The sequence below is a fragment of the Vitis vinifera genome, chromosome 17, assembly GCF_030704535.1.
Source record: "Vitis vinifera cultivar Pinot Noir 40024 chromosome 17, ASM3070453v1".
Classification (NCBI taxonomy): Eukaryota; Viridiplantae; Streptophyta; class Magnoliopsida; order Vitales; family Vitaceae; genus Vitis; species Vitis vinifera.
Window position 1 is genome coordinate 3,070,504 of NC_081821.1, and position 19,325 is coordinate 3,089,828.

General features: G+C 39.8%; 1 protein-coding gene across 1 annotated transcript in view; it reads left to right on the forward strand.

Moving 5' to 3' along the window:
- The window catches only part of LOC100249117 (uncharacterized), a 40,720-nt gene that overhangs the window by 13,095 nt on the left and 8,300 nt on the right, over positions 1–19,325 (forward strand). The window contains exons 5-11 of the mRNA XM_002280946.5: positions 7,052–7,147; positions 8,163–8,274; positions 8,814–8,859; positions 8,990–9,061; positions 10,043–10,105; positions 10,198–10,352; positions 10,429–10,493. Coding sequence (XP_002280982.1) covers positions 7,052–7,147; positions 8,163–8,274; positions 8,814–8,859; positions 8,990–9,061; positions 10,043–10,105; positions 10,198–10,352; positions 10,429–10,493 — 609 coding nt within the window. The remainder of the gene's footprint in view (positions 1–7,051; positions 7,148–8,162; positions 8,275–8,813; positions 8,860–8,989; positions 9,062–10,042; positions 10,106–10,197; positions 10,353–10,428; positions 10,494–19,325) is intronic.

Here is a 19,325-nt window from a genome sequence, read left to right on the forward strand (position 1 = left end):
GGGAAAGAACCACATGGGAACTGGATTGAGCTATCTCAATCCTTAAGAAATACTTGAGTTTCCCTAAGTCTTTAGTCTGAAAGTGGGTGAAAAGGTGTTGCTTTAGTTTCTGAATACCATTCTGATCACTGCCTGTAATGACGATGTCGTACACATAAACTACCAGATAAATGCACTGCACCGAGGAGTTATGATGATAGAAAACGGAATGGTCTGCTGTATTGCGGAACATGTCAAACTCCTGAACAACAGAACTAAAACGGCTAAACCATGCTCGAGGAGATTGTTTCAAGCCATATAGAGAACGGCGTAACCTGCACACTAAACCAGACTCCCCCTGAGCAACAAAACCAGGTGGTTACTCCATATAAACTTCCTCAGCAAGATTCCCATGAAGGAAAGCATTTTTAATAACTAACTGATAAAGAGGGCAAGAACGCATAACAGCCATGGAGAGCAATAGACGAACAGAAGCTATCTTGGCAACAAGAGAGAAAATGTCACCATAATCAGAACCATAAACCTGAGTATAGCCTTTAGCAACTAAGCGGGCCTTAAGGCGATCAACCTGACCATTTGGGCCAACCTTAACTGTGTAGACCCAACGACAACCAATTGTAGATTTACCAGAGGGTAAAACAACAAGATCCCAAGTGCCATTGGAGTGTAAAGCAGCCATTTCATCTACCATTGCCTGTCGCCAGCTTGGATGGGAAAGAGCCTCAGGGGTGCTCTTGGGAAGAGAAAAAGAAGATATAACAGAAACAAATGCGGAATAGGGTGAAGATAATCGATGGTAACTTAAAAAATTGTAAATGGGATGAGGATTACGAGTAGATCGATTACCTTTCCGAAGAGCAATGGGTAAGTCAGCAGAAGGAGGCAGAGCTGGGGCAGGAGAAACCGAAGGGATAGGAAGTGAGTCAGCAGGTACCTTGGCCAAAGAAGGAGGAACAACGACACGATGACGGCGATGATAAACCTGAAGTGGGCGAGAAGGCACTACATCAGGTGGGGAGATAATGGAAAGGGGTAAGACTTCAGAAACAGGAAGAGACTCAGAGGTGGAGAAGAATGGTGAGTCCTCAAAGAAGGTGACATCAGCGGAGAGAAAGTAGCGATGAGTCTCAGAGGAATAACAACGATAACCCTTTTGAAGTCTGGAGTATCCCAAGAAGATGCATTTTGTGGCTTTGGCAGAAAGTTTGTCCTGTCCAGGAGTGAGAATATGAACAAAGCAAGTATAACAAAAAACACGAGAAGGAAGGAAATAAAGTGGTTGGTAAGGGAAAAGAAGGGAATGAGGAATCTGATCGTGTAATACAGATGATGGCATATGATTAATCAAATAACATGCTGTAAGAACAGCGTCCCCCTAAAAACGAAAAGGAACATTACTATGGAGAAGGAGAGTACGAGCCGTCTCAATAAGATGTCGATTCTTACGTTTAGCTACCCTATTTTGTTGAGGAGTATGAGCACAAGAAGACTGATGAAGGATCCCATGTTGGGACATAAATGAAGTAAATGGTGCAGAAAAATATTCCCTGACATTGTCACTGCGTAACACACGGATAGAAATATTGAACTGGGTTTGGATTTCAGCATAAAATTTTTGGAAAATAAAGAATAACACAGCTCGATTTTTCATTAAAAATAACTAAGTACATCGAGAATAGTCATCAATGAAAGTGACAAAATACTGAAATCCTAAAGTAGACGCGGTTCGACAAAGACCCCAAACATCAGTGTGGACAAGTTCAAAAGGAGACTTCGTCCGATTATTTAAACGCTTTGGGAACGAGACACGAGTATGTTTCCCAAGCTGATAGGACTCACACACAAGCGACGACAAAGATGAAAAACGAGGGACCATTTTCTGGAACTTAGATAGACTAGGGTGGCCTAGGCGACTGTTAGGGATGGCAATGGGGCGGGTCATTTCGGGTACCCGCCCCGCCCCGCCCCTAATGGGGTGGGATTTTTTTTTTCTAAACGGGTATGGGACGGGTTTGGGATTTTTTTTTGAAACCCGGGGCGGGTTCGGGGCGGGTTCGGGTATTGCCCCACCCCGCCCCGCCCCGCCCCGCCCCGCCCCGATTATATATAAAATTAAAATTAAAATTAAATTTAATTTAAAATTTAAAATTAATTTAATTTAATTTTTATTTTATTATTTTTAATATATAGATAATAATAAATTATTTTTAATAAAATAAGTTATAAAAAATATAATTATTTAATTATTTATAAAATATATTTATTTTAATATAATTAAAAAAATTTAAAAGTAATTTTTAAAAAAAATTAAAATTAAAATTAAATAAAAAGTTAAACGGGGCGGGTATGGGAATGTAGCATACCCGCCCGCCCCGCCCCGCCCCGCCCCGCCCCGTTTAATTTTTTAAATGGGACGGGGATGGGAATTGGTTTAAATAAACGGGGCGGGGTTGGGAGGGGGGCGCCCCGCCCCGAACCCGCCCCGTTGCCATCCCTAGCGACTGTGGATGAGGAGGGGAGCATCAGTGGAAATGCAAACTGCAGGAGTTGAAGGCGAGGTGAGGTGATAGAGGCCTTGAGACTCACGTCCTATGCCAATCGTCTTCCCCGTACTCCGGTCCTGCAATGTCACAAATTTATCAGAAAAAGTAATAGAGCAGTTAAGAGTACGAGTGATTTTGTTGATGGGGATAAGATTAAAGGAACACTCAGGAGTATAAAGGACAGAAGTGAGAGATAGAGAAGGGAGAGGATGTGCCAAACCAATGCCTTTAGCCACAGTTTGAGAACCATTAGCTAAGGTAACAGTAGGTAAGACAAAGGTAGTAGTAATAGAAGAGAAAAGATCCTTATTACCAGATATGTGATCAGAAGCACCAGAATTTAAAATCCAAGGTTCAAGAGAAGATGTGTGGGTAAGACAAGCAGAAGCATTATCAGTCTGGGCAACAGAAGCTGATTTGGTGGCCTGATAGCGAAGGTAGTCATCATACTCACTGTCAGTGAGGGAAATACCTTGAGATGTGGAGGAATTGGGAGGCTGAGGTGGCCGAGGATCAGATGGCTGGGCCACGTGGGCAGTGCGGGGAGGCCACCCATGTAACTGATAGCACCGATCACGAGTGTGGCCAAGCTTATTGCAATAGGTGCAATGAGGACGTTGACCTCTACCTCGGTTACCACTGTGTCCTCCTCGAGAGTTAGTTTGAGAAACTAACACAGAAGAATCTGAAGTGTTATTAGATGGCAAAGTCTGAGTGGAGGAGATACGGAGGAGGCGAGCAAACACATCATCCAAGGATGGAACGGAGGAGCTGCCAAGAATCTGATTGTGGACAGTCTCAAGATCTGGACGGAGGCCAATAAGCGTAAGAACCATGAAGAACTTGTCAATTTGTGTTCGTTGATCCCCAACATTAGTAGTAAGAGGCATCACGGTCAAGAATTCCTCCTTAAGAGAGGCAATCTGGCCAATATAAGTAGATAAATTCATGTCTTGTTGTCTGACATTGACAATAAAAGAAGCCACTTTATAAAGATGTTGGATATCATTTGTGTATAACCCTTTCGGGCTGAGGATTTGAGGGAGTTCAGGCCCATAAGCTTAGTGGGAAGCCTATATAAGTGGTTGGCTAAAGTTTTAGCCAATAGACTTAAAAGAGCGGTTGGAAAGGTGGTTTCTAAGGCTCAAGGGGCTTTTGTAGAGGGAAGACAGATCCTAGATGCGGTGTTAATAGCTAATGAAGCCATTGACTCGATCCTAAAGAACAATGAAAATGGGATCTTGTGTAAACTTGACATAGAGAAGGCATATGACAATGTGGACTGGTCCTTTCTTCTTACAGTAATGCAGAAAATGGGATTTGGGGAGAAATGGTTAGGGTGGATCAAGTGGTGCATATCCACTGCAAGTTTCTCTGTGTTGATCAATGGAACGCCTAAGGGTTTCTTCCAAAGTTCAAGGGGTTTAAGGCAAGGGGATCCTCTCTCGCCTTATCTCTTCGTGATTGCTATGGAGGTCTTCAGCTCGTTCCTTAATAGGGCTGTGGACAATGGTTATATCTCGGGCTGTCAGGTGAAGGGAAGGAATGAAGGGGGGATTCAGATTTCCCACTTGTTGTTCGCAGATGACACTTTGGTATTTTGCCAAGCCTCCCAAGATCAGCTGACTTACCTAAGTTGGCTGCTAATGTGGTTTGAGGCAGTTTCGGGAATGAGAATTAACCTGGATAAGAGTGAACTTATTCCAGTAGGGAGGGTTGTGGATATTGATGATCTTGCCTTGGACTTTGGATGTAAAGTGGGTAGTCTCCCGTCCACGTATCTGGGTCTTCCTTTGGGCGCTCCGTTCAAGTCAGTGGCAATGTGGGACGGAGTGGAAGAGCGGTTTCGCAAAAGATTGACTATGTGGAAGAGACAATACTTATCCAAGGGAGGAAGAGCAACCTTGATCCGGAGTACTTTGTCAAACCTTCCCATTTACTATATGTCTGTTCTAAGATTACCAAGTTCAGTTAGAAGAAGACTAGAACAAATCCAAAGGGATTTTCTTTGGGGCGGTGGCAGTTTGGAGCGTAAACCACATCTAGTAAGATGGAAGGTGGTGTGCTTAAGCAAGAAGAAAGGGGGTTTAGGGATCAAATGCCTTTCCAATCTCAATAAGGCACTCCTTTCTAAATGGAATTGGCGTTTTGCAAACGAGAGAGAGGCTTTGTGGAATCAAGTGATTAGAGGAAAGTATGGGGAAGATAGAGGGGGTTGGCGCACGCGGGAAGTGAGAGAGGCGCATGGTGTGGGGCTTTGGAAAGCGATAAGGATGGACTGGGATTTAGTGGGTGAGCGGATTTCTTTTAGTGTTGGCAATGGGAGGAGGGTGAGCTTTTGGAGGGATAGATGGTGTGGGGATGCCCCTCTGTGCGATTCGTTTCCTTCCATCTATGCCTTATCGATTGAAAAGGAAGCTTGGGTGGCGGATGTTTGGGATCCCTTGGTACAAGGGGGTAGAGGGGGTTGGAACCCTTGTTTTTCAAGAGCCCTAAATGATTGGGAGATGGAGGAGGCGGAATTATTTTTGGGGTGTCTTCATGGGAAGAGAGTCATTGGCGACGAAGATGATAAGGTAGTTTGGACTGAAACAAAGAGTGGTATTTTTTCGGCTAAGTCTCTATACCTTGCTCTAGAAGCGGACTGCCCTAGTTCTTTCCCATCTAGCTGCATTTGGAAGGTGTGGGTACAACCCAAAATCAGCTTTTTTGCGTGGGAGGCCGCATGGGGCAAGGCGCTTACCCTAGATCTTGTTCAGAGAAGAGGATGGTCATTGGCGAATAGATGTTACATGTGTATGGAAAAGGAGGAGACCATAGATCATCTGTTGCTCCACTGCTCCAAAACAAGGGTCTTATGGGAGTTGCTTTTTTCTTTGTTTGGGGTGTCTTGGGTGATGCCGTGTTCAGTTAGAGAGACTTTGCTTAGTTGGCAGACTTCTTCTGTGGGCAAGAAACACAGGAAAGTGTGGAGGGCGGCGCCCTTGCATATTTTTTGGACGGTTTGGAAGGCGAGAAATCGTTTAGCCTTCAAGGATGATGTTATATCAATACAGAGGTTGAAATATTCCTTTTTATGCTCGCTTTGGTCTGAGGCAAAGCTGTTTATAGTAGAATGCCCTCAAACTTTGGTGAATTTTATAGATTGGGTGGGATCATTGTAAGATGTTGGGCCTTTTGGTGGGTGGGTCTCTTATATGTTTTTGGTCTCTTTTGGTGGCGGGTGTATAGGTTTGTATACCTTACATAGGCTGTATACCTTGAGTCGCTCTTTAGGCGTCTCTTTTTAAATGAATTTTCTTTACTTATCAAAAAAAAAAAAAAAAAAAAAAATAACCCTTTCGCCTGATTCCAAAATTTAAAACATGTTTTGTAGGCCCGAAGATGAAGCAAAATCTTAGGATCAACTGATTGCCATAACACACTACATAACTGTGCATCTATCTTCCGCCATTGTACTCTGTCATCCTTAAGGATATCTGCCTCATGCGTAACAAGGTGATCCTCATAACCTTGACCCATAAATCAAAGCTCCACAGAGGCAGACTAGGACAAATAATTTTCACTGCCAACCAATTTCTTTGAAGTAATCATAGGAGATTCAGATATAATAGAGGAAAAAATGGAACTTTTAGTAGTCATATTTACTTATCTGGAGAACGAAATATGTTTGGATCGAAGAGAGCCCTAATACAGCTTTAGATCGCGGCTGAAAGAAGAAAAACCGAGGATCCGTGGCTGTGAGAGACCAAATAGTAAAGAAAAACAAATGTGGCACTACTAGAAGGGTAGAAGAACACTTCCTAAGACACGTGCAGGGCTCGGGGTGGAGAGGAAGTCATCGGAGGTCGTCGGAAAGGCTATTTAGAGGGCCGGTGGAGACAAAAAACCCAAAAAAAATGCATTTGCAGGGCTCGGATGGCACAAGCACAAATGGAGGGTGGCTAGATGGCGTTAGGCGAGGTCAGAAAGTTCTCCACGCGCCCTCACGCGTCGGAGAAGAAACGCGCTTGGCTGAGAATCTCCTTCTGGTGCTTTGACAAAACTTGAAGATCTCCTCCTTGCGCACCTGATGGTATGGTCGGTGTCGGAAAAGGACTTCGACGGAAAAAGTTGCCGGCAGTGAGGGTTTTCTGACGGCGGTGAGGGTTTTTTGAAGGCAATACAGTTGATCGGAAAGCTTTAGGAGATGGAAAAGGTGATCGGAATGAAACATGGTCACTGAAAGGTTTCCCAGAATTGATTCACGATAAACCGGAAATAATTAGGTTTTTTTTTTTTCTCCCTAGGCTCTGATACCATGTGAAAAGAGAGAAAATGGAGAATCCCTAATTTTTGTTATTAAAAACTGTTAATAATACACATTGGACTTGGGTATATATATATATGTTAGTGGGACCCATAATACAATAAGGAAAGAAAAGGAAAAGTAAATAACTGAAATAACTATACACTATCTAACACTAATCATTGCTTTCTCATGCTGATCTCTTTCCTTGGTCTCTTAGTTAAGGAAATTTCTGCTCCAGAAGATATTGAAGGTCCAGAAGATGCAGAAGGGTATAAGAAGCGGCATCTGAATGTTGTATTTATTGGCCATGTGGGTAGGTTTATCTACTCCCTACACATTCTTTAATCAAGTACTGGCTATGGTTATGGATATTATGTTCATTTGTTGCATACCTTGGATTAATTTTTATAATGTTTGCTAGTGATTTTTTCATTGATTATCTTAAAAAGAAAAAAAAAATTGGCATTGATTAGATACTCCAGTCTGGTTGTCCTTTTGATGTGGTCAGTTGAATGTGAGATTATTTTCTTTACTAATTTTTTGGTAGTGTGTCCTTGGATAAAATTTGCCATAGTTTTAAACTCTCATAAGTTTTCATATTTAACATTCTGACGAGAGAAAAAAAAAGACAAATTAGAGTTGAAATGAACTGATTCTGGATTATGCAGTTAACTTTGAGACTCAAATTTTAAAATTTTCTGTAAGTTAAAGGGTTTTTTTTAAGACTTTTTTTTTCCCTTAAATTTTCATAAATTGATTGCATTTACATGTTTACTGAAATTTGACCCAAATTTGAAATTTAGAACCTTTGCCATAAAATTTTCAATTTCAAGTGTGGTGATCTTTCTGTGGTTAGATTTTGTAGCTTTGTCTTCCCAATTACAACTACTATAAATTTTTCAGAGGCCATAAAACATGTAAGTGGTGATTGATGCTAGAAAATGAAACCTTTTTTATGGGCTGAAATTTCGCATCTCTGTCATCCTGTAAACTGATTATGGTGCTTTTTTGAATAAAACATTTTGTTTTGATTTCTGTCTCCATATATATATATATATATTTATTTATTTATTTTGATTCCTCGTGACTCTTTGTAAGCCCTGATGTGCAGTTGATGGTGTAGTTAGACAGTTGATGATTTAAAAAAAAAAATTATGTGCTTTGTGCAATCTTATCTAATACAAACATCATTTGTTCACTCTACTTAACTTGTGGTACAGTAGAATGAATGTGTCCTTGTTGGTTGATCCTTGTGCATCACTTAGTAAGTTTGTTCTCATCCTTCCAAAATGTGATTTAACAATCAATACAATGCAACTGGGTTGCAGATGCGGGCAAGTCCACAACTGGAGGTCAGATATTGTTCCTCAGTGGTCAGGTGGATGATCGTACAATCCAAAAATATGAGAAAGAAGCAAAGGATAAAAGTCGAGAGAGCTGGTGAAGCCTCATTTCTTTTCTTAATTTGTGCATCTGAAACTCTGAATGATATCATTTTTGTTACTTTTTTGTTACTTCAGAACATGGAACAACAAATATGTTTTACTACCATACAAGTTCTACTTCCATAAGATCTAGAGGGTGTTTGGTAAAACTTTATACTTAGTACATAATTGACTTACAACTTATTACTTAATTTTTACTTTTAAGGATTAAGGTTGTTTGATGAAGTTAACTTGAAATTTATTTTAAATCATCAATTGACATAAAACACAACATTAGTACACTGGCACACAACTAAAGGAGATTGAACTTACCCTCTATATTCTTATGGTTTGATGGTTTCCCTTCCTTGCCAAGAACTGCTCTCTTAATCAGTGGAACCTCATTTATGCCTTCAATTCCATTAGGAGCTATCTGTTTGGTTCAGAATCAGATCAATCTACTTCGTCTAATCATTTAACTGACCATGTTATGGGATTATTAACTGCATCATTTTGTAACCACTTTGATGATCCCATTATCCTTTGATGTGCTAGGTATATGGCATATATAATGGACACCAATGAAGAGGAGAGGGTTAAGGTATATTAGAAGTTTTTCTTTGTTCATGAATATGGTATAAATTTTGAAATGGTATAATTCTTTTGCTAATTCAGTTTACATTTTGTCTTTTTTCCTGATTTGTTCATCAAATTCATGATGCTGATTCCAGGGGAAAACAGTTGAAGTTGGCAGAGCACATTTTGAAACAGAAACAACCAGATTTACAATTTTGGATGCACCGGTGACTAATACTTCTACAAAATTCTGATTTTTCTTTTGTATCAGCAGAATGATATTTTAATTTCTAATAATCAAGTCTTGTTGGATGGAGTTGATAAGGTAGAAAAGAAGAGTCTCAACATTGCATGTTTCTTTCTTAGCTTATGACGGTCTTGTAACCTGGCAAATAGAGATCTTTGTAATCTGATTTCATCATACAAAATTTAGAGTTAGGTTGGCTAATTATTTTTGTTGCTGGGTTATATCTCTTGCTTTCTTAATCTTGAAGTTTTGAAACTTCCATTTGTACTATTGCTCCTTTAGTTTTGGTGCGCTTACATAATTCTGGCTAGATTGAACTCGTGCATTTTTTTTTTGTTGTAATTTTTTTCTGCTTCTATTTAGTTAGAAATTTGTTGTTTATAAGTTACAGATTCCTTGAGAGCTGTAAGAACTTGCCAAGGTTAGCAGGCTTCTACTGGAGGTAGCTGAGTAGAGCCTATGTGTTTATTTTGTCTAAGTGACCTTTCTTTGGAAGATAATTTTAAAGTAGGAAAAATGTTGTGAATGATTTTTCTCGTTGGCTCCTTCTCCCTCTGCAAGGAGGCTCTGGTTTTAGCATTATTTTTCTTGTTGGAATCAGATTAGATTGCAATTACAACTTATGTTTCTCCCTGTGTCCATTTCAATTTATGTTTATGTGAATGCCTGGAGGAATGTTAAATATTATTTTGTTGAATATAGCACATAACTAGAAATTTGAAAGAAGAAACAGAATGAGGTTTGGTGAGCGATGTTTTTACTACTTGTTTAGGCAAGCACCTGGGTATGAACTAGGTCTTTGGCCTGGGTTCCTACCAACCAGGTGCCATCCTTTAGAGAAATTTGGAAGTCTGAGAAGAATACGATGCTCATCCATAAATGCATGAAGCGTTTTTCTAATATTCCTGCTATGCATGCGACATGTTTTCCTTTTTGATTTGTGATTCTATTCCTTCTTCAGGGTCACAAAAGTTATGTCCCAAATATGATCAGCGGTGCGTCTCAAGCTGATATAGGTGTACTTGTAAGTTTACCCATGTTTCTCTCTCGTACATTTACATGCATGAGTCTTGCAATTTGGTCCCTGGAGATTCTCTTTGTCTCTCTCTTGTTTAGGTTATATCTGCTCGGAAGGGAGAATTTGAAACTGGGTATGAGAGAGGTGGACAGACCCGTGAGCATGTCCAACTTGCAAAGACATTGGGTGTGTCTAAGCTGCTTGTTGTTGTAAATAAGATGGATGATCCTACTGTGAACTGGTCGAAGGAAAGGTGCTTGAGCTGAATGTTTGTGTGTATTCAATTGTGTTACCATTGGTTTAGCTTTCTAATACTGGTGTTCTCCCAGGTATGATGAAATTGAGTCAAAGATGATTCCATTCCTAAGATCTTCAGGCTACAATGTAAAAAAAGGTATGGAGGATCATACTCCTGAATATTTTATGGAAAAGTCCTTTTAAAGAAATGCTTTTCTCTTGCATGTCAAAATAGCTTCTAAAGATACTTGTTTACATTTGTAATCTGTCACTTCAAATTCGACTGCTATATGGAAATGGTAGTTTAGATCTATATACAATGGTTTTCTGATTTTCATCTTTTAGTTTACTTTGTATTAAGGTATCCTCAAGAGTGGTTGTGATTTTTAAGTCCTATGGTTCCGAAAATTTAGCAACAAAAAATTATTTATAAAATCTTGATCGGATAATGAAGTTCAAAGAGGAGCACCATGCAACAAATGCTAAGTTTTGATTTTATCTTCATGACTTCTTGACTCACCTATCAACCAAAAAAACATTTCTCAACTCTTATTCTTTGTTTAGTTGACTAATATGATGTTGAGAAATCGGGGCTTAAGGTCTGGATGAAATAATCAGAAAATTTAATAGCTTCTAGGGAAGGTGAATACCTTACAAAAGTTAGATTAGCTAGTGAAGTTCAAAGAAGATCAGAGTGCGGAATGCAACAAAAATAAAGTTTTGATCTTAAACTTGTGATGAAGTTAAAAACTCTCTCTTGGAATGTGAGAGGGATCAATGATGGTGAGAAGAGAAAATCAGTCAAGTCTGATGTGGTTTGTCTACTTGAAACAAAAGTGCAAGAGTTGTCACTACAGATATCCCTTTACTAGAGAGTTTGTTTGTTTTTACTGTGTACTTTCTTGTTTTTGTATTCTTGTAGTTTAGTTTTCTTTGGTGGGAGGATTTTTCATCCTTCTCTTGTACTTCTTTTTTTCTATCAATATATCCCTTTGTCGTTTCCTATCAAAAAGAGTTGTCACTACAAATGGTTAGAAGTTTTGGAGTTGGTAGGTTTTTGGACTGGGGAGTAGTGGAAGCTCACAGAGCTTTAGGAGGCATTTTTTTTTTTTTTTTTTTTGGGATAAGAGGGTTTTGGAATAGTTGGATATGGAGTGTGTGGAGGTTTCTCCGTCTCTTTCCGTTTTAGGAATTGTGAGGATGACTTTGTGTGGATGTTTGCTGGTGTGTACGACCTGTTTTAAGAGGGGAGAAAGAGGTCTTTTGGGAAGAGCTAGCAGCTAGTAGAGGCTTGTGAGGAGACCCATGGTTTTCACTAGGGACTTCAATTATGTCAGATTTCCATGGGAGAGAAGGAATTGCTCAAGACTCTCCGCAGAAATGAGACTTTTCTGGGATTTTATTGAGTTTTGTTTGAGGGACCTGCCTCTGTATTAAGGTCCATTTATGTGGAGTGGAGATCTGAATTCTCAGTCAGCCTTGAGGTTGGACCCTTTTTTGGTCTTGGAAGAGTGGGAGGATCACTTTTCTGGCCTTTCTCAGCTTGTGCTAATCATTGCCCCATTGTGCTTGAGGGGGAAGGGATCAATTTGGGCAAAACACCCTTTAAATTTTAGACTATGTGGCTTAAGGCTGAGGGCTTTAAAGATCTCATTAGATCTTGGTGTACGGGGTATGATGTTAGTGGTTCTTTCAATCATTGTCTTGTAGTGAAATTAAAGACCCTCAAAAAGGATCTTAAAGTGTGGAATAAAGAAGTTTTTGGGAATGTTTCTTTTAACAAGTTAATTCTTAATTTCTTGCCGTTTTAAAATTTGTGAGGATGGATTCAAGTGGATTTTCATGGGTGTTTATAGGCCTACTGTAAAGAGGAGTAGAGAAAGTTTCTAGGAGGAGTGAAGGGCTATCTGAGGGTTGTGGAATGATCCTTAGTGTATTGGAGGGGATTTTAACGTGACCAGATTCCCTTACGAACGTAGCAAGAGAGGGGGGGTGACTTCAACTATGAGGAGGTTCTCAGAGGTGTTTGATGATTTGGATTTGAGAGATCTTCCTCGGCAGGGGGGTCTATTTACTTGGAGTGGTGGTTTAAATGGTCAGTCCATGTCTAGACTGGACAGTTTTCTGGTCATTGAGGATTGGGAGAACCATTTCAAAGGGGTAGCTCAGTACACCCTTCCAAGACTAGTGTCTGATCATTTCCCCATTCTGGTAGATGGAGAACGGGTGAGGATTGACCCCCTTTCGGTTTGAGAATATGTGGTTGAAGGAGTTGTTGAAAAGCTGGTGGCATGGTTTTATTGTTAGGGGCTCTTGTAGTTTCGTTTTGGCAGAGAAGTTGAAGCCACTCAAATCTAACATGAAAATTTGGAACAAGGATGTGTTTGGAAAAATTGGGGTTAATAAAACCTTGGCAGAAAAAGTTTATTTTTGGGATGAGCAGGAGAAATTAAGAGAGTTATCCATGGAAGAAGTGGAGGCTAGAAAGGAGGCAAGGGAGGATTTCAAGAAATGGGTGCTTATGGAGGAAGTTTCCTGAGACAAAAGTTAAGAGAAATCTAGTTGGGGGAAAGAAATAGAAACACAGGCTACTTCCATAGGATGGCTAATGCTCATAAAAGGAGAAATTTGTTGAGGAAGATTAAAATTAACGAAACGTGGTGTTAAGAGGAGAATGAGATTCAAGAGGGGGTGGCTAGGGCTTTCCAGAATTTGCTGACAGAGTTGGGCGATTAGTGTCCTAGCTTGGAGGGATTTGACTTTGATCGAATCGGGAATGAAGATGCAGCCAAGTTGGAGGAAAGTTTTAGTGAAGAGGAGATTTCCTCTACCCTGTTTAAGCTGAATGGGGATAAGGCTCCAGGCTTGGATGGGTTCACCATCGCTTTTTGGCAGTTTTGTTGGGAATTTGTGAAAGAGGAAGTTATGAGCTTTTTTAGAGAATTCCATGAGCGGGGGAAGTTCGTTAGGAGCCTGAATACTACATTCTTGGTTTTAATACCAAAAAAAGGAGGCGTAGACGACCTTAGAGATTTCATACCTATCAGCTTGGTGGGAGGCCTTTACAAGCTATTGGCTAAAGTCCTAGCTAACAGGTTGAAGAAGGTGGTAAGTAATGTGGTGTCTTCGACCCAAAATGCTTTTGTTGAAGGAAGACAAATACTTGATGTTGTGCTAATAGCTAATGAAACTATAGATTCTTTGATAACAAGAAATGAGAGCGGGGTGTTATGCAAGCTAAATATAGAGAAGACATATGACCAGTTAAGTTGGAATTTTCTGTTGTTTGTGATGTGAAAAATGGGTTTCGAGAATAAGTGGGCAGGCTGGATAAGATAGTGCATATCCACAACGAGCTTTTCGGTTTTGGTTAATGGTACTCCGTTGGGCTTCTTTCATAGCAGCAGAGGTTTGAGGTAGGGAGATCCTCTATCTCCATATCTCTTTGTGATTGGGATGGAGTCCCTTAGCATCCTTATTAATAGAGTTGTGAGTGGGGGTTTTTTATCAGACTGTAGGATTTGGGGAAGAGCAGGAGATGGGGTTCAAATAACCAATTTGTTGTTCGTTGATGACACTCTCATGTTTTGTGAAGCTATCCCAGAGCAAATGGTATCTTTGAGCTGGTTATTAATATGGTTTGAAGCCATTTCAGGCCTGAAAATAAACTTGGACAAGAGTGAAATTCTTCCGGTGGGAAGGGTTGATAATGTGGAGGATTTGGCTCTAGAATTAGGCTGCAAGGTGGGCGCGCTGCCCTTCTATTATTTGGGGCTTCCTTTAGGGGTTGCTCATGATTTAGTGGCGGTTTGGGATGGGGTGTAGGAGAGGTTCCAGAGGAGGCTGGTCATGTGGAAGAGGCAATTTATATCTAAAGGTGGGAGGATTACCCTCATTCAGAGCATGTTGTCAACCATACCCATATATTATATGTCTATGCTACGGTTGCCACGAGTAGTAAGATTGAGGTTAGAGAAAATTCAAAGGGATTTTCTTTGGGGTGGAGGGGGTTGGAGAAGAAGCCTCATCTTGTGAAGTGATCGATTGTTTGTTTGGATAAAAAAAAGGGTGGCTTGGGTGTTAGATATCTCTCAAAACTCAATAGAGCCCTCTTGGGTAAATGGAGTTGGCGCTTTGTGGAAGAAAGGGGGACCCTTTGGAATCAAGTTATTAGTAGGAAGTATGGGGTAGAAGAAGGGGAGTGGTGTACCCGGGAAGTAAGGGAGGGGTATGGTGTGGGGCTTTGGAAGGAAATTAGAAAGGAATGACCTCTTATGAAAAACAATTTTGTTTTTTCTATAGGATGGAAGAAGAGTGAGATTTTGGGAGGATAGGTGGTGTGGTGATGAGGCTCTAAGTCGTTCTTTCCCTTCTTTGTATGCTTTGGCGACTTCTAAAGAGGCATAGGTGGCGGAGGTTTGGGATGCTACGGGGGAGGATGGGGGCTAGAATCCATGCTTTTCTATGCGTTTTAACGATTGGGAGACGGAGATGATGGAGAGATTCTTATTATCATTGCAAGGAAAGAGGGTGGTTATCAATTTGGAGGATAAGTTGTGGTGGAAGGAGACTAAGGATGGTGATTTTTTTTTGTGAAATCCTTTTAAAGAGCTATGGAGGGCAGCAACACAGTCCCGTTCTCGAAAAGCATCATTTGGAGCCCTTGTGTTCCTAATAAGGTCTGTTTTTTTGCTTGGGAAGCCACTTGGGGTAAAGCTCTAATGTTGGACCAGCTAAAAAAGAGGGGCTGGTCTCTTCTGAATAGATGTTACCTTTGTGGTGCTGTGGAAGAGGCTGTTGATCACCTTCTAATTCATTGCACCAAGGTTAGGGTATTATGGGAGTTGTTATTTAACCTTTTTGGTGTGATGTAGGTTCTTCCATTGCCAGTGAAGTAGATCCTTCTTGGGTGGCATGGTGTATTTGTGGGCAAGAAGCATGTAAAGGTTTGGAAAGTAGCTCCTTTGTGCCTTTTTTGGACGGTTTGGAAGGAAAGAAATATGCTTGTTTTTGAAAATGAGGATTTTTCGATCCAAAGGTTGAAATATTCTTTTGTTTGTAATTTGTGGTCTTGGTCTAAGTTGTGTATAGCTGAAGGGCCTAACTCTTTGATTAACTATTTTGAATGTTGGACTATAGATAAGGGTAGGTAAGTTTTTTATATATCTCTTTCTTTTGTTTTCGCCTATAGGCGCCTGCTGTATACTTCCTATATGCTTTGGGTTAGCTGTTGGGCACCCGGTTTTTATTAATATACTTTTTCTATGCCTTTGCCAATAAAAGAAAAAACAAGGCAAAGGTTCTCTCTTCAACTTTTGGGATTCTAAAGAGAGTTTTTCCTCACTTAGCTGAGGAGATAGAGGCTAGAAGTGTGGCCTTAGAGGAGTACAAAAAGTAGGCTTTAATGGAATAAATCTCTTGGAGATGAAAATCTAGACAAACTTGGTTAAGGAGGGTGATAAGAATACTAAGTTCTTCCACATGATGACCAACGCTTGTAGTTAGAAGAAACTTGATGACCAAAGTGAGAGTTAATGGTGCAACTTTGGTTGGGGTCGATGAGATTAAGGATGGGGTGTGCAATGCTTTTCATGATCTTCTTTCTAAGTCAGGAGATTGGAGATCAAGTAGCAGGGGCTTGTGTTTTGTTATGTTAGGGAGTGATAGTTCCAAGAGCTTAGAGGAACCTTTTTTGAGGTGGAAGTTTTCATTGCTCTTTCCAGTCTTAGTGGGGATGAGGCTCCAAGTCCACATGGTTTTACCATAGCTTTTTGGTAGTTTTGTCGAGACTTTGTTAAGCTTGAGATTATAGGTTTTTTTAGGGAGTTTTTCACTCATGGATCTTTCCAAAGAAGCTTAAATACCACTTTCTTGGTATTGATACCTAAAAAATGTGGGGTAGAGGATTTAAAAGACTTAAGACCTATTAGTCTTGTAGGGGTTTTGTACAAACTGCTTGCTAAAATGTTAGCCAATAGGCTTTAGAAAGTGGTGGGAAAGGTGGTTTTGTTTGAACATGCTTTCATAGAGGGCAAACAAATCTAAGATGATGTTTTCATTGCTAGTGCCATTGACTTAAGACTAAAGAGCAGCTTGTTTGGTCTTGTTTTAAAAATGAATATTGAAAAAGCTTATGACCAATGTTAATTGGGATTTCTTATTGGCCACCATGTCTATAATGGGGTTTAGGAAAAGGTTGATAAGATGGATAAAATGGTGTATTTTCACGACAACCTTTTCCATTCTCATTACTGGCACTTTGCCCGATCCCTTCCAGAGTTCTAAGGGATTGAGTTAGAGGGACTCTCTATCCCCTTGTTCATTTTGGCTATGGAAGCTCTCAATCAGTTGTTGGCTAGGGCCAAGAGTGGGGGGCTTCATTACAAGTTATAAGGTGGGAAGAAGGGATGGGGAGGGGTTGGAAGTGTCTCATCTTCTTGTTTGTTGATGATACTTTGATTTTCTATGATGCCAATCCTATTAAGTTGAAATATATGAGCTGGGTGTTTATTTAGAGAAGAGTAAGATTATTCCTTTTGGGGGAGTAGCTAATGTGGAGGATGTAATCTTGGTGTTAGGCTATGGAATAGGGAAGTTGTCCACTTTCTATTTGGGTCTTCCCTTGGGAGCCCCCTTTAAGTCTTCTAGGGTGCGGGATGTAGTGGAGGAGAGATTTAGGAAAAGACTTGTGATGTGGAAGAGGCAATTTCTTTCTAAGGTTGGGAGACTCACGCTTGTCAAAAACACTTTATCTAGTTTTTCGATCTATTTCATGTCCTTGTTTGTCATCCCAAGTAAGGTTAGTTTAAGACTTGAGAAGATCCAATTAGACTTTTTATGGGGAGGTGGTGCATTAGAGAAAAGGCCTCATTTGGTTAATTAGAATCTAGTGCGCTTGAGAAAAAAGGATGGGGGTCTTGGAATTTGTAATCTTTCTATCATTGATAAAGCTTTGCTTGGCAAGTGGAATTGGAGATTTGCTACACAAAAGGGATCCCATATGGAAACAAATTATAATAGGGAGTGTGGTGAGGAGGACGGTGGGTGGTGTTCGAGAGGGGTGAGAGGTGGGATGTAATGGGGGTGTGGAAAGCCATTAGAAACGAATGGGAGGCGATAAAAAGTAGTCTCACTTTTTACTTGGGAATGGGAGAAGGTTTTAATTTTGGAAAGATTTATGGTTTGAGGATCAAATTTTAAAAGAAGCCTTTCCGAATTTATTTTCCTTGGCCTCCAACAAAGAGGGATGGGTGGCAAATGCTTGGGAGCTAGAAGAGGAAGGGGGTAGCTGGAGTTCCCATTTCTTTAGGCAATTTAACCATTGAGAAATGACAGAAGTGGAGAGTTTTTTTTTGAAGATTAAATTTGATGGTAATTAAAAGGGAAATGGAGGACAATTTGAGGTGGAATGAATCTAATTGTGGCAAGTTTTTCAGTTAGATCTCTCTATTCTTCCCTTTCTGGGGGTCATAATGTGCCTTTTCCAACTACCATTATATGAAGGGCTTGGACACCATTGACGGTCAGCTTTTTTGTCTAGGAAGCATCTTGGGGTAGAATTCTTACTCTTAACCAACTCAAGAAGAGGGGATGAACTTTCCTGAGTAGATGTTACTTGTGCAAAGGTGTAGATTAATTGACAAACCACTTCCTTTTTTATTGCTCTAAAGCAAGAATGGTGTGACATCAGATTTTCTCTCTTTTTGAAGTGGAGTGGGTTATGCATTCTTCAATTAGAGGGCACTTGTTGGGTTGACATGACTTTTTTGTGAGGAAAAGAAGGAAAAAAGCGTGAAGAGTTGCTCCATTATGTTTGATGTGGACTCTTTGGAAGGAGAGCAACAAGAGAACACTTAATGATGTTGAGCAATCCGACCAAGCAATCAAATATGTTTTTTTGTATACTTTTGGAATATGAGCTAGGGTGTATATAGAGGATCACACAATGCCATTATTATATTTCATAGATTGATTGAACTTAGAGTAAGAAAAGGAGACTTTTTGTTCCTTTCCCTGGTTGCTACTAGGCGTTTTTTGTATAATTGGTGTGTACTTTGCTATGGCTCCTTTTAGGCGCCTTTACATGTTTTTCCCATTTGCCTATGAAAACAAAGGAAAAAAAATTTGTGATGACAGCCACTGCACTTAGTAGTTTAAAAAACATTTTGTCTACTCCTGTTGTTTGTTTAGAGTTTATTTTTATTTTTTATTACTAATGTCTATTTCTGTAATATCCCATCAAATAATCAGGAGGGATGGAAGGAGGGACTTAGTAGTTTAAAAAATGATTTTTCCACACTTATTCTTTGTTTAGTTATTATTATTTGTTGTTTTACTGATCTCTGTTTCCATAATATCCTGGTCAAATGATCTGAGAGGACAGGGAGGGAGAGGTGGACTTAATAGTTTAAACCAGGTTTTCCCTAGTTTTATTGTTTATTTGTTTATTTATTCATTCTTTTTTTCATCTCTCTTTTCATCACATCCTGGTCAAAGAATCTTGAGGTGAGGGGAGGAAGAGGAGAGAAAGATTGGCATAAATTGGAAGTCAAAAAATGAAGTATAAATTAGGCTTAAAGTTTGTAAAAATTTTGTGGCTGATAGTTAAGGTGGCTACCTGCCAGATATTTTCTGATTTAGGCTTTAAAACTTTGGAATTTGTTTAATTGGACAATATAGATGCAAAGATTTTGAAAGAAAGACTGAAGTTGTTTGTGGCTGATAGATAAGGTGACTACCTGCCAGATATTTTCTGATTTAGGCTTTAAAACTTTGGAATTTATTTAATTGGACAACACAGATGCAAAGATCCTGAAAGAAAGACTGAAGTTGTCTTTTTATTCATCGAAGTTGCTTAAGAAACAAAGAAGAAATTAGGGCTTAAATTTTCGATCATAAAATTGGGAAAATCCAGCAGCCACTAGAGAAGGTGATTGGCATGTCTATTTGTGTGTTCCATATTTCTTATTCGTTTTGTACTTAGATTGGG